The sequence below is a fragment of the Thamnophis elegans genome, chromosome Z (genome assembly GCF_009769535.1).
Source record: "Thamnophis elegans isolate rThaEle1 chromosome Z, rThaEle1.pri, whole genome shotgun sequence".
Lineage (NCBI taxonomy): Eukaryota > Metazoa > Chordata > Lepidosauria > Squamata > Colubridae > Thamnophis > Thamnophis elegans.
Genome location: NC_045558.1, coordinates 26,819,621 through 26,834,853, shown reverse-complemented (window position 1 = coordinate 26,834,853; position 15,233 = coordinate 26,819,621). Strand labels below are relative to the sequence as shown.

At 41.0% G+C, this 15,233-nt stretch overlaps 1 protein-coding gene across 1 annotated transcript in view; it reads left to right on the top strand.

Annotated features, from left to right (window-relative positions):
* CUBN (cubilin) overlaps positions 1 to 15,233 on the top strand; it is a 187,038-nt gene that overhangs the window by 69,118 nt on the left and 102,687 nt on the right. Inside the window, 2 exon segments of the mRNA XM_032235067.1 lie at positions 2,981 to 3,140; positions 4,740 to 4,884. Of these exon segments, the coding sequence (XP_032090958.1) occupies positions 2,981 to 3,140; positions 4,740 to 4,884 (305 nt within the window).

Genomic DNA, 15,233 nt, shown 5'->3' with positions numbered 1-15,233 from the left:
AACTAGCAGACAGAACCCTTCTGTCTCCAACTTGTATTTATTGATGAAGTTTTTTTTTTCATTTCAAAAGTGTCATTCATGAAAGTTGGCATTCTTTATTATTAGTTTCTAGACTTTTTCTGGGACTAGGAGTTAAAATTTGACACAGTATAAACCTATGTGTTTTAATTTTTCGTTTGATTTAGAGAACTTCACTGGCAGAACTTTCTACTCTGTCAAAGCCTTATTGCAGGAAATACCACAGATAACTCCCAAGGTTTCTGGACTAAATTTGCATTTTTTGGCAGTGACTTTTTTTCCTTTAAACCAGAATTTTTTTAAATAAATAATTCATGCAGTCCAGTCATGTGGGTGACTGGTTTTGCTTCTTACCACATTTGTCTTAGATTAACAGATTGTCCAAATGCAGCATGCCTCCTTATGTGTTAGACTACAACTCCCACCAGTTCTAGCCAGCATTGTGAGATTAGGGAAGAATGTTTTAGGTTGTATAATAATGAATGAAAGAATAAAATCTAACATTTGTTAAAACTGTGTACAATATACACTAGTTGGTCATGTAAAAAAACTTCCAGATTCAGCCCTATAGGACTATGGGAAATTACCATGAGGCTGTAGCAGGGGTGGGCTGCTAGGGGTTCACCCGGGTTTGGGAGAACCTGCAGCTAACATTATGGCCACTTTGGAGAACTCCACATCCCACTCCTGGCTGGCCCCGCCCACCCCGCCACCTCCCAGGAATCCCCCACATGGACCATTTTGGATGCAAGGTAAGTGCAGGGCCCGTGCGGAGGCTCGGGAAGGGGGGAAATGGGCCTCCTGGAAGTTCTGGAAGGCCAGAAATGCCCGTTTCCAGCCTTCTGGACCTTCCAGGAGGCCCATTTTAACAGGGGGAGGGCAGTTTTTACCCTCCCAGAGGCTCGGGGAAAGCTGCTGGAGCCTGAAAAAAGCAAAAACAGTCCCCTCCCCATAGAGCAGGAGCCCGATTAGGCCATGCCCACCATGGCCATGCCCACCCAGCAATTGGGGAGAGAATCCGTTGTTGAAATTTTTGAATACCACCCCTGGGCTGTAGCAACAGTTCTAAGGGTGAAAAACAGCCACAAGTTACTTTTTCAGTGCCATTATAACTTAGAGAGGTCACTAAATGAATGATTGTAAGTCGAGGACTATCTGTTTTCAGCTTTGTTTTCCATTTCATCACACTACTTTTGGGCTTCAGTTGAGATCAACCTTAATGAAGGATGATTTCATTTGAAGGGTAGTCAGAGTTAGATAGACACTGTGCTGGGTTTGTTGAGTGCTAAATATTGTTCCCATTAGTTTCAGTTAAGATGGAGAGAATAATATTATTTGGAGCACACAATTCTCACCGGGGCATCTGGTGACTGGAAAATAAGCAATTTCGAACTGTATATTAGTGGTATCCATAAAATAAAAGGAATGGATTTGCACAGGTAATTTTTCAATAAGGAAAAACAATTCTCATACTTTTTCTTTTGGAGACCAAGTTTAATGTCTAAATAATACATATTAGAGAAATGTCTGTCTTTCCCTTCTGCAATCATTACTTTCCATCAATGTCTTCAGGCAAAATATAAAATGAGAAAGGATGAATATCATCACTCTAGAGTGATATCTTGAAAATGCTTTTCTGAGGATTGAATAGCCATCCAGATATCCAAGATAACACAACTGTCCTTTTCTTTTCTAAGCACTGCAAAATTCCAGCAAATGCATTCCACTTTAGCTATCGTTGAGCTTTTTAATATTTACAGCTGTCTTATTTTCAGTTGAATTTAATAATGTGTTCCCTTGCGGACCAAACTGCAGCAGTTCGACATGAAATTATTGTCTGTTTGTGAAAAATAGTCTGTGCAGAAGGACTGCCAAAAAAAAATGATTTATGAAACTGTGGTGTTGGAAGGAGGCCTTTCTCTCAACTGATTAAATAGATGGAAGGAACACTGGAAAGGAAAGACAAATTATTGTTGGTTCCAGATTCTCTTTACCCATCTCTTTCTATTTCTTTTCATCATTCCCACTGTAATCCTGTTCACAAACTAAATAAATCTCAACAGAGAAGCTATAGCAGAACAAGAACATTGGTTCAAGGATACAACCCACATTTCCAAGTACTTGGCGAGTTCTTTATGATCTGCTTTTTATTCTGATTGCGTGAGCCAAGGATTTATCTTGGAATCCACAGCTGCAGTAATTGCAAATATTACTGGTGTCCTCTTTGGGTGTTATGCCATTTTCTCAAATGGTGGGGGAAATGCATGCGCTCTTTCCCTCATATCAACATATCCAATGCAGGCATACGAGCCATGGTGGCGCAGTGGTTAGAATGCAGTACTGCAGGTTACTTCTGCTGATTGCTGGCTGCCAGTAGTTTGGCAGTTTGAGTTTCACCGTCACAAAGTTGACTCAGCCTTCCATCCTTCCAAAATTGATAAAATGGAGACCCAGATTGTTGGGGGAAATAGGCTGACTCTGTAAACCGCTTAGAGAGGGCTGTAAAGCAGAGATGGTAGTGGCGGCGGTGGTGAGAGGCTCCGCCCACCCACCCAGACGTCATCATGGACCATCTGTACATGCGCAGAAGTGTCACGTGTGAGCACTCCTGGTTTTAAACCGGTAATGAAGGTAAGAGAATACTATTACTGCTGTAAAGCACTGTGAAGCGGTATATAAATCTAAGTGCCAGTGCCTGTGCCATCTTCCCTGAAGTGGGAATATGAATTTCCCTAGCAGGGGCCTTGCATTACTATAAATATTTTCTTGCTGCAAAAATTTGCTTTATGATAGTTGAAAGGCTAGGAAGCCAGTTATGGAGGTACAATGAAAAAAATGGAGTCATCAAGTAGATTCCACTTAGAGAGAGCATATACTTAATCATGATCCTTTTTATTATATCCAGATATTTTAAAAAATATAACCATCATCTCACATGTAAATCTTTTCTGCTTCCTTTCAGCTTTATGATGGCCCTAATGCTCAATCCACTTTGATCGGCACATTTTGTGGAGATAATGTTCTTCCATCTGGAGGTACCACAAATTCCAGTCTTCATGTGGTCTTTTTTTCTGATCAAATTGGTGAATCTACTGGATTTCAGATGCTATGGAAAGTAAATGGTAAGGTATATTGGGAATTTGGCAGAAATGATTACTACCCCAAAGCAGGAAACCATCCTCTGAGTTAAGCCTGTAATGTGATTTTTTTTTAAATATATGAGTTGCTTTCTTTTCATTTCAGTTTTAAAATTTTGTTTCATATTTCCAGTAACAGTGATCATTTTGTCTAACAATTTGAAGTCTGGGCTTGGCCATAACAATTTTTGGTTAGGAAAAAAAAAAGTGATATTCCCCCAGAGACAACTGTGCACTCTCTTAATTAGGAATACAATGGTCACAGCAATATTACATTTTAAAAATATTTAAAAGGTAGTGTTAATAGTGACAAGTAGTCTAGTGTAGCACAGTATAAGATTGGATAGCATAGCATAGGATTATCATATTATTATAAACTTTCTTACAGATTTATATTAGGGCGGCAAATACATGTTTTGAAAAGTCATGACAAGATAGCTTTGACCTGAAATGCCCTTCTCATATGATTACTCAGCTGGTTGTAAAGTGGAAAGAATTTCAGTTGATATTGCCATTGTGGAACAAAACGTACACTAATAGTGCAATGTTCTTCTGCCCAGAAATGTTTGAAGAGTTACTGTATTGGCACAATGCTATGTTGTTGGTGAAGGAAAAGAGTTGTGGTGGAGGGCAACAGTTGCAAGGAAGAGTATCGTACTCTTCTGCCAATATTGTAACATACAAGGGATGACCCTGAAGGATCTTTCCACTTGAATTTTTGATAGAGAAGGTTCATATCCATAGACAAACAAGCGAAGCTTCGCATGTATTGGTGATGAATATGGCCATCTGCTAAGATCTGAGCACATCTGAGTTTTGTCACTGGTAATGGGAGCTGTTGGAAACTTGATAACACTGCACCCGGCTGCAATTAATACTTCCTTGCAATGTAAAAGCTTTGCTCTAATAGGCAGATCCACGCTTCTCACTGTCAATTAAGGGTTTTGACCTCTTTCCATTTTAGTTTCCAGAAAAAGTAGTTGTATGACAGGTGAGTTGATTTGTTTACTGTTCATTTATTCCAATTTTAGCAATTATATGTTTCTTTTGAACTTGATGCACATTTTGCTTTTATTTTTATTGTGATCTGTCTGATAAGCAAAATTATCTGTGGGAAATCACCCAGCTATCTAAAAATATTAAAATAAATAGAGAATCCAAGAATTTAGATGCTATAATTAATGGCGAGATGAGATGAGATGACATAAGATAACCTTTATTGTCATTTTTTTACTGTAAGAAGTTTGACCCACATTAAAAATGTAATTCTGTTGCTTGCTCTCAAAAGAAAATGTATATTTACCCATCGACATATATAACACATCTACACAGATGCCACACACACAATCACACACATACACACACATTTATATTATTTGTTATTTAATTGTAAATAAATATATATATATATATATATATATATATATATATATATATATATAAAAATATAAATATATATATATATATATATATATGTACACACACACACACACACACACACATACACACATACACACATACATAATACATACATACATACAGTATATATATAAGTATTAATCACTGTCTATTTTGAATACCTAGCAGAAAAAGGAAACTTGAAAGTTAACAAGGTTGATGCTATATGGAACAAAAATGTGACTGAATCTGGATGTTCTGCTTCAGATACCACAAAGATACCTTTCTCCCAAGGTAACAAGGAAAACTCCCAAGGTAACAAGGAAAACTAGTCATGAAGATGATGTATAGCATCCCAGACAATCCTGCAGACCCTGCTCAAGCACCGTTTATATGCTATGTCCTGGATAGAAGGAAGTGAACTACCAATAATCTTCTCTGCCATCCTCACCACTCTCTGCATTGCCTTCTTGTCTGAAGCAATAATGCTTCCAAACCAGACCTAATGCAGTATGACACGATGCTCTCAACCGTCTCTCTATAGAAAGTGGAAAGGACAGGGAAAGAAAATGTACATCAGATGACCCGCAGGTGAATCCCACTCAGAGGTGTGTAGCTGTGCCTATTTCGTTCTGAAATCAACAATGATCTCTTTAGTTTTTCTTACATTTAAAACCAGGCTGCTTTTGTTATACCAGTTTACCAAACCCTCTAATTCCTTGCAGTAAGCACCCTCATTGTCATCTTGAATAAGGCCCACTACTGTTGTAATTGTAATTGTAATTGTAATTTAATAAATTTATATGCTGCCCAATCCTGTAGGACTCCGGGTGGCTTACAAAAACAAGACTAAAAGATAAAAAGTTGAAAATAGAAAGAGAGGAAAACAAATTTAAAAGCAATGCACCATACACTCAGTCTTGGTGGGGCCAGACCTCATTCGTGTGGTCAACAGCCCCAGGCCTGCCAGAATAGCCAGGTTTTAGTGGCTTTTCGGAAGGCTGAGAAAGAGGGAAGGGTCCGGATCTCTACGGGTAGATCGTTCCACAGAGCCGGAGTTGTATCAAATGAAAGGTATTACAGATTGTAAAATATATTATACTATTATCCCACAATAAGCTGGCCCATTAAGCTCAGACCAATTTGACTTTACAGATGACTTTAGCCCTTCAAATGCCTGGGAGATATGAAATGCTTTAATTTAGTATTGAAATCTAGTAGGCATGTCACAAGGTGAGGCCAAAATTGAAAAGATTCTGTCTCTTTTAAATACTTACCTAATTTTAATTGTAAACAATTTTTGATAATAAACAGATGTTAGGTAAAGTATATAGAGCTGGAAAAGTAAATACTCTCTTGAATCGGACTCTCATGAACTTAACTCCTAAATTCCTATGGGTTTTATGTAGTTTTTATTTTTCCAACAATATGGAAGTTACTCCTCATTGCATTTTTCTGGGATGCTAAGTCCTCTATCTATTCTACAGTTCTAAGAAATTCTTGGTGATCTAAGCTGATGAAACAATTTCAAGACCAATCTAGACCAACTAAGTGCTATTACCATTTATTCATATTTGGTATCCGGAGTCGGTGATCCTGAGTTATTCAGGTTTTAAAAATCAGTATCTAGATCTTGGAGTAGCCCTGGAAATTGTCAGTTTTTTTGTAGGGCTGCGACCAACCCTCAGAGCCTGAGTACCATTAAGATATGTACACACTTTCCTGCCCAAACAAGCATTCATGTGGTTTGATCAAGATGATTATCATTGGTTTACATCTGCCTTTGATGCATGTTAAGAAGCATTAATGTATCTTTGCCGATAGAGCTATGGAATTGTAATAGTCAATCCTTGCAGAGAATGTGAAGATGATGTAAATAGTAATTAAATTGCTACAGCTCCCCTCTCTGCCTAATCAATTTGCATTATTAAATTTGAAGCTGTCCCTTGGAACTGCCTCCAGGCCCCTGGCTGGCTTGAGCTGTTGGATGAATTATTACACAATATCTGAAAGTGAACTCCTTTCCAGGGCAGCCTTACAAAATGCAGTTATTTGTCATCTCTTTCTGGCTAGACTGGTCGCCCATTTCATATTCAAAGGGTGGGTAGGGGGCGGGGAGGAGATTAGGGGATCCTGGCAACATTGGAAAGAGACGGTTTATGGGAAGCAAGTGGTTCTGCTGAAGCTCAGCAGGGAGAAAATGGAAAGGGGATAAGGCTGAAGGGCTCTGAGGTGATGTCACCCCAGAGCTATACAAAGGAGAGCGGGAAGCTGATTTCCTCAATGGAGATGACATCATCCAACCAGAGAGGAGTTTCTAGAGTCTTTTATTAATGTGTAACATCAGTTACATGTGCACATACACAGAGAGAGATGGGGGTGGGGGAGAGAGAGAGATGCATGAATACACATTTTTATAAAGAACAGTGTATAATTTTTTTTAAAAAATAATAATAATAAAATGTTTGACAAATTGGTTATCTTGAAGGAAGGTTTCAACAGGGTTTGGAGCTGATTTTGTGATGCATTCAGGAAGAGTGAAACAGACTCCTGACAGCAGTCCTGAGCACGAGATGAAATTTGGATGCTGTAAAGAATGTCAGCCTAAGTCTTATTATGCTCCTTGGGGGCCCTGTTCACTGCTTTCTTTTTTTCATTAGCAATGCTTCTAAATTGGTTCTCTCCTAGCTGGAAATATTCTTGGATCCTATCAAGAAGGGGAAGGAATGTGAAGGTGAAAGGAAAGGAGCTTTTAAAATCCACTGGCATTTTGCTCTTCAAATTACTCTTTTGGCTTCCTTGTCATCCTTTGTACAATGCTGATTATATTGATGCCTTTTGGGGAAAATTATATTCTTCTGGCACATGAAAAGTTAGCAAACGTATCAATGCCTAACCTTTTGCGGATCACAGTTCACAAACCACTTTATAAATATTTTCTGGGTTACAATTGTTCTTTCCTTCAAAAAGGACAAAAAAGAAATACAATTATTCTTGCTTTTAGCAATGCTGTTTGGTTACTTTTACATACTTGTATCTCTGTGTCTGTTTTTTTTCTTAATCTATGACATTTTTTTTCAGTTGACCCCATTTCACAATAGTCTTAAAAATATGTGCAGGCATTGGCCTTTTAGCTAAACTTTGCTCCTTTGTTTAGATTCAGTTTAGAGTTTTAGAGTTTAGAGTTTTATTAGTATTTGTAGGCCGCCCTTTTCCCTGAGGGGACTCAGGGCGGCTCACATAAAACCGGGAAGGGGGAATACAGACATCAAGATAGAAACATATAATAAAATAGTAGGCAACATACATTCATCATTCGGGAGGGGTAACTATCCTTATCCCCAGGCCTGACGGGCGAGCCAGTTCTTCAAGGCTATGCGGAAGGCTTGTACGGTGGAGAGGGTACGAATCTCCACGGGGAGCTCGTTCCAAAGGGTCGGGGCTACTGCTGAGAAGGCCCTCCTCCTTGTAGTTGCCAGCCGACACTGGCTGGCCGATGGGATACGGAGGAGGCCTAATCTATGGGATCTTATTGGTCGCAGGGATGTAATTGGCAGAAGGCGGTCTCTCAAGTATCCAGATCCACTGCCATGTAGGGCTTTATGGGTGATTAATAGCACCTTGAAGCGCATCCGGAGATCGACAGGCAGCCAGCGCAGCTCGCGGAGGATAGGTGTTATGCGGGTGAATCGAGGTGCACCCGCAATCACTCGCGCGGCTGGGTTCTGCACTAGCTGAAGTCGCCGGATGCTCTTCAAGGGCAGCCCCATGTAGAGCACATTGCAGTATTCCAGCCTAGAGATCACAAGGGCCCGAGTGACTGTTGTGAGAGCCTCCCGATTCAGGTAGGGTCGCAACTGGCGCACCAGGCGAACCTGGGCAAATGCCCCCCTGGTCACAGCCGTTAGGTGGTGGTCAAATGACAGCTGTGGATCCAGGAGGACTCCCAAGTTGCGAACCCTCTCTGAGGGGTGTAAAATTTGACCCCCCAGCCTGAGTGGTGGAATATTAGTCAAATCTTTGGGAGGAAAACACAACAGCCACTCGGTCTTTTCTGGGTTGAGCACAAGCTTGTTAACCCTCATCCAGTCCATAACGGCCTCAAGGCCCCGGCTCATCACGTCTACCGCTTCATTGAGTTGGCACGGGGCGGACAGATACAGTTGAGTATCGTCCGCATATTGATGGTATCTAATCCCGTGCCTGCGGATGATCTCTCCCAGCGGTTTCATGTAGATGTTGAATAGTAGGGGGGATAAGACCGAACCCTGAGGCACCCCATAATTTAGGGGCCTAGGGGACGATCTCTGCCCCCCCACTAACACCGACTGCGACCTGTCCGAGAGGTAGGAGGAGAACCACCGTAGCACGGTGCCTCCCACTCCCACCTCCCGCAGTCGTCGCAGAAGGATACCATGGTCGATGGTATCGAAAGCCGCTGAGAGGTCAAGGAGGACCAGGATGGAGGAATGTCCTTCATCTCTGGCTCTCCAGAGATCATCAATCAATGCGACCAAAGCGGTTTCTGTGCTGTAACCGGGTCTGAAGCCTGACTGGAAGGGGTCTAGGTAGTTTGCTTCCTCCAAGGACCGTTGGAGCTGGAAGGCCACCACCTTCTCAACAACCTTCCCCAAGAAGGGAAGGTTGGAGACTGGGCGATAGCTATTAAGAACAGCTGGATCCAAGGATGGTTTCTTCAGGAGGGGTCTCACCACCGCCGCTTTCAGTGCGGCGGGGAAGTTCCCCTCCCGAAGGGAGGCGGTTACAACCGCCTGGATCCAGCCTCGTGTCACCTCACTGCAGTTCGTAACCAGCCATGAGGGACACGGATCCAGAACACAGGTGGAGGTACTTACAGCTCTCATGGCCTTGTCCACATCCCCGGGGGTAACGTCCTGAAACTCAACCCAGAGCTGTTCTACTTGGTCCCCCTGTGCCTCGGCTGGAACTGCGGGGGTGGAGTCCAAGTCCGACCGAAACCGAGCAATTTTGTCCGCTAAGAATTGGGCATACTCTTCAGCTCTGCCCTGCAAGGGTTCCCCCGCCTCTTTAGTTTAGATTTAGCTTCTTATTCTTTATGCTACTTTGTTGTAGGATTTAATGACATAGCCAGTTTCCTTCTGCTCCCTCTTAAACCAAACAAGGTCAAGGCATAATTACTTTAAGTGTCTTTCTTACACTCCCCTCTTTTTCTCAAAACAAAACTGTCTTTAATTTTGCTTCAACTTTTCCTTCCAATTCTTCTTTCAAGGTTATCGCTGTAGTTTTCTTCATGGACACTTCTGCATGAACTTCAACTTACAAAATTTCCCAGCCAGCATCTTAAATCTGCTGAGCTTGTGAAATGCTGGTCTACATTTATAAAAAAAAAAAAAAAAAAAAAATAGAGCCTCCAAAACCATTCGAACACATTGATTAGGAAATTACCCTGCAGGAAAGGAAGTCTATATGTCCATATAGGGTTTATTTACACAGCTTCTTTTTTCCTGTATATGAAATGATTGTGTGACCACTGAACACTGCATGACCACTTGACTATTTCAGGAAGTGCTGTTTTGTGTTAAAAAGTTCTATAAATGGTGTATTCTGCAGTACATGAAGTAAATTCAGTGTAAGAGAGAGAGATTTCATGAATTTAAGTACAAATAATTTCTGCCACAAAATACACTTTCCTCTTTTATTCCCCTTTTCATTTTATCACAATCAGATAAAATTGGTTTAAAAAAAGCAAGCTATTTTAAAAAATGGTGTAGGATTAATGTACTATAGCAGTGATGGTAAACCTTTTCAGCACTGAATGCCAATGCCGGAATGCTAGAAACCCAAAACCCATTGCCTGGTGTGCACATGGCTGTTTTTTTTTTTTATCGTTTTTGACTGATTTTCAGGCTGTTTTCAGGCCATTTTCTGGCGCTCCACCATCCACAAAGACCAGCTGGCCAGCACGCATGTATGCACCAGAACCAAAAGAGCAGATGGCAAGGGTGTTTGTGCCCACAGAGAGGTCTCTGCGTGCCACCTCTGGCACACATGCCATAGGTTTTCCATTACGGTACTATAAGCAGGAATAGAAAGATAACATGCATTCATAACCCTTCCCTTAGGAAAGAAATTGCCATTTAAAACCTAGTAGGCAGTATGGGTGCCAGAATAATTTTCAGTTAGAAATGCAACAACAGGGGGAAGATACAAAAGAGGCACCTCAATCTTTCCGATTTTGGGGTAGAAAATGTTAAGTTCATTCACACATTTAACTTGCCGCCTGCTTTGCATACCCAGGAGGGGTTCACATAACTTTAGGCATTTAGCTGCTGGAGCTTTTCTTTTTAGTACAGTATTTTGAAAAGATGGGATAGCCAAGTGGGAAGGCATAGATCAGTGATGGTGAATCTTTTGGACTTAATATGTCAAAAATTCAGAAAAATCCTTAATTTGACTCTGCTGGTTTGTCAAACCCAGACACTCCAAACAAAAGTGACACTATTTTCTATCTACCCCTCAACCACCTAGACCACCCTGAACAGTAGACTTAACAGAAGCAATGCGGCTGCGCCAGTGGTGGGTTCCTACCAGTTCGGAGCGATTCGGCTGAACTGGTAGTGGTTTGGCGGCTTGGGTCACTGGAACTGGCAGCAACCCAGGCTTGCCACACCCCTAAACCGGTTCTCTGGGCAGCGCCATAGGCACCGCAATCTTGTTTTTCACTTCTGTGCGCAGAACAATTTTTATTGCACTGCATATTCTTGATAAATGGCTGTCCAATCTCTACTTGAAAACCTCCAGTGAAAGAGCACCCATAACTTCTGAAGGAAAATCAGTTCTCACTGACAGGAAATTTCTCTTTAATTCTAGATAGCATCTCCCTTTATTAATCTTCCATCCAATACTTCTTGTCCTGCCCTCAGTTCAAATTCCTTCTCTGTGAGAATTCCTCAAATACTGGAAGACAGCTATTGTTTAATCCTAATCTTTCTCTCCATTAGATTATACATACCTAGTTTTCTCAATTGTTCATCCTGTGGTTTAGCCTCTGGTCTCCTAATAATCTTTGTTGCTTTTCCTGTACTACCAGGATCTCTGCATTGTTTTGTATTGAGGTGACAACAACTGGGCCAATATTCAAAGTGTGGCCTCACTAGTACAGCATAAAGCAATATTTTCATGTCAGATAATCTTGATACAATCTTCATACTTGGATAGCCCTTTGCCACTGCTTCCACTCAGAAAGGCTACCTTGTACCATTCCCCGAGGTCTGTGAGCCTTAGGGTAATAGTATGATTGCCCCCAGTGCTCCCCAGGATCTGCTTCATTTCACTTATTTGATGCTGTATTCTCTGTTGACAGGCCCATTTGGCCTACCAAAGGCTGTTCTGGGCCTTGGAGTGCCTTCTGAGAATGTTCTTCCATGGTCTCTGCAACCACTAAAAACTGCAAAAGCATTTCTCCTTTTTGGGTAGTTTTTAGGGAGTCCAGAAGTCATGTAAGAACACCCTCCATTTTTGTGTAGCCCCTTCAGTCTGCAAAAATTGTTGAAAAACATGGCGTGTTTTTAAGAATAGTTGCCAGTTGTTGATGAATGCTGGTGTGTCATGCAAAACACTGTTGCATATTATCTTTACCATATTTGTCATAGGTTTGCGATCCCAGTGTCGATGCTTCTCTGATTAGTTTAATATTAGATTTGCTGTAATTTGACATACAGCTTCAAATACATGCATACCGTATTTGATTTTAAAAGAAGTCAGAGTTTATTTAGAGCAGATGCATCCAATGTTGGTTAGGCCTTTTGAAAACCATAATTTATGCCTTTTTCTAAAGAATACAAAGTAGGAAGAGACCATAGAGGTCTTCTAGTCTAACCCCATGCTCAAGCAGGAATCCCTATACTATTTCATAAAAATAGTTGGCCAATCTCTTCTTAAAAACCTCCAGTATTGGAGCACCCACAACTTTTCCAAATCAGCATGTTGCACAGGGTGCTCTTACTAAAGCCAAGATGCCACAGGAAGATACAGTCACCTCTGAGTCATCTGCTTCTTGGTCTTTTTATTTGTTGCAGTTTCTAAGCAATTTTGGCATAGATAAGCACACAGCACTCATACTTAAAAGGAATTTGGAAGTCATTAAAAAATAAACCAATTCTTAAGTTTCATCAGGGGTTTAGAGTTACATCCAAACTTTCTTGCGTAGACCCAAGTATTATTTTGCCCAGCAACCTTTTCCAATCTCATAGTCTTTTGAAGTGATTAAAGTTCATTGACAGATCCAAGTCACTTTTTATATCTTTCTTATAGTCTTATGTATCTGTGTCAACTATTTTAAAATTTGTCTTCTTTGTTGTAACGAATGGCAAAGCTATTCTTTGTCTAATAGCAGCAAAATCAGATATTCCTTTTCCCTGCAGCCAAAAATATCTCTAATCCCACCTTCTGATTTGGCAGATAAATACCAGTAGAGCAAATATTTTCTAACTAATTTTTGCAGAGAGTGTATCATTTCCTCTATAAAGGGAAATTTAGTTATGGTGTCATAATATGATTAGCCTACCATCTGGCTTCATTTTCCTGTCTTTCATATCCATTTGTTTGGAAAATAAGAGCTATTCCTGAACTGGACAGGAACTGTTTCAGAACACCTGCTGAAAAGAATCATGGATATGTATTAACTATGTATGTATGTATGATATGCGCGACTAGACTTCCTCTTACTCTGATCCTGCTTGTGAGTGAGAATGTAATAATTCATTGTACTCAACATTTTATTTGGGGAGCGTCTGTTGGATTCAGTGTGTTAAATGTGACCACTTTCTGCCTGGCCTTAAGTTTTGCTGGTATGTTAGGTCTTTCTGGTGTGGCTGGTTTAGCCAATAGACCTCTAGATCCCTTCTCTACTTCTTTCTATTCTCTCCAACTCAATGGAATATCTATGGAGATTCTCAGTCATCCAGGTAATGGTTGTCGCAAGATGCTTTTTCAAGAGGCAACTGAACTTTCTGGTTTTTCTTTGAAGATGTTTCGCTTCTCATCCAACAATTCTGAAGGAAAACCAGACAGTCCAATTGCCTCTTGAAAAAAGATCTTTGGGACAACTCCGCGGAATGTAAGAAGGAAACAATGTAAAGCAGCTTAAAACTCTGTCCGCAAGGATATTTCCCAAAACCTGAATAGAACTAAACCAGAGTTGCTGTTGGGGAAGAGTCCACCAAAAGTGTAATCAAGTTTGGAAATGATCAGGGCATGCAGAGAAAAACTTTCCAGAAAACAACCACAACCCAATAGACTCTACTGGAAGATGCAGTTGGGAAATGACTCAGAATGTTGCTGAATTTTCCATTCCACTTCTCTCTTTGCTTCTGATCACGTGTCCCAGAATGGAGTGCTTTTAACAGGATTGGAATGACCTCCAGAAGTCACTTTATAAGATTGTTTGATCTCGTTACTTCATGTGGCTCTTCTACAGACAGATGTCTCTGCCAGTAGATCTTGTGGAGTTAACTGTCAGAAAATGGCTTCAACAGCCAAGGGGATTTCAATTGTCAGAATGGCTTTTTGCTTTACTCATCCTAATTGCCTTCAGGCAGGAGGAAGGTAGATTTAACCTAATTATTCAGCAATACAGCTATGTACTGTATTTTTCGGAGTATAAGATGCATTTTTTCCTCAAAAAAGAGGCTGAAAATCTGGGTGCATCTTATACACTAAATACAGCATTTTTTGCCTCCCGAAACCCCGCCCCTTCACCAAAACGGCCGTGCAGAGGCTTTAGGAGGCTTTCAGAGTGCTCCTGGGAGCTGGGGAGGGCAGAAATGAGTGAAAAATGGGCCATTTCTTGCTCAATTTTGCCCCAGCCCAGGGACCACTCTGTAAGACTCATAAAGGCAATGTGTGCTCTTTTTTTGACAAAAAACAGACCCATTTTCATGGAAATGGGTCATTTTTTGCTCATTTGGGGGGGCACCCCCCAGGAGCACTCTACAAGCCTCCTAAAGGTTATTCATGCCTTTTTTTGAGGGGGGAAAACAGGCCCATTTTTGTGAAAAACGGGCCTTCTTTGGGAGGTCTGCAGAGTGCAAAAACTTTTTTTTTAATTTGCCTCTTCAAAATCTTGGTGCATCTTATACTCTGAAAAATATGGTAATTTCAGACAGGTTCTCCTTTTTTAATCAATGCACATAAAGCTGATTTGCTTTAAATATTCTTTCAGAAGAAATAAGGATTATAGAGACATCTTCATGAATGTTATGTGGAGGTCTTAGAAGATGGCCTTTCATCAGATTCAGAATCTTGTCAGGCAGCTTATAAATAACGATCATTTTTAAATTAAAACTAAAACATGTCTAGGACAATTGGTGCAGATGCTTCATTCCAGCTTCCCTACCTCAACCAACCTACCATGTTCATCTCTCCATGGACGTACTGCCCTGGTCGCTTCATCTCAGCCCCCCTGACTCATCATGGCCTTTCCTTCCTGGAAGCCCCCCCACACACACACACTTTTCCCCCGGGTCTCCTCTCCGATGCTTTGTCCAGGTGACTCACCATGGGACAAATTGTCATGGCCAATTTGCTACATGGGACAATTAACCATATGGGAAAGCTCCTAGGATGCAGATGCTGCCACTGCCACACACACAAACATGCCCTGCTGGCCTCAACCCAAGCCTGGAGGATGCAAGGCAG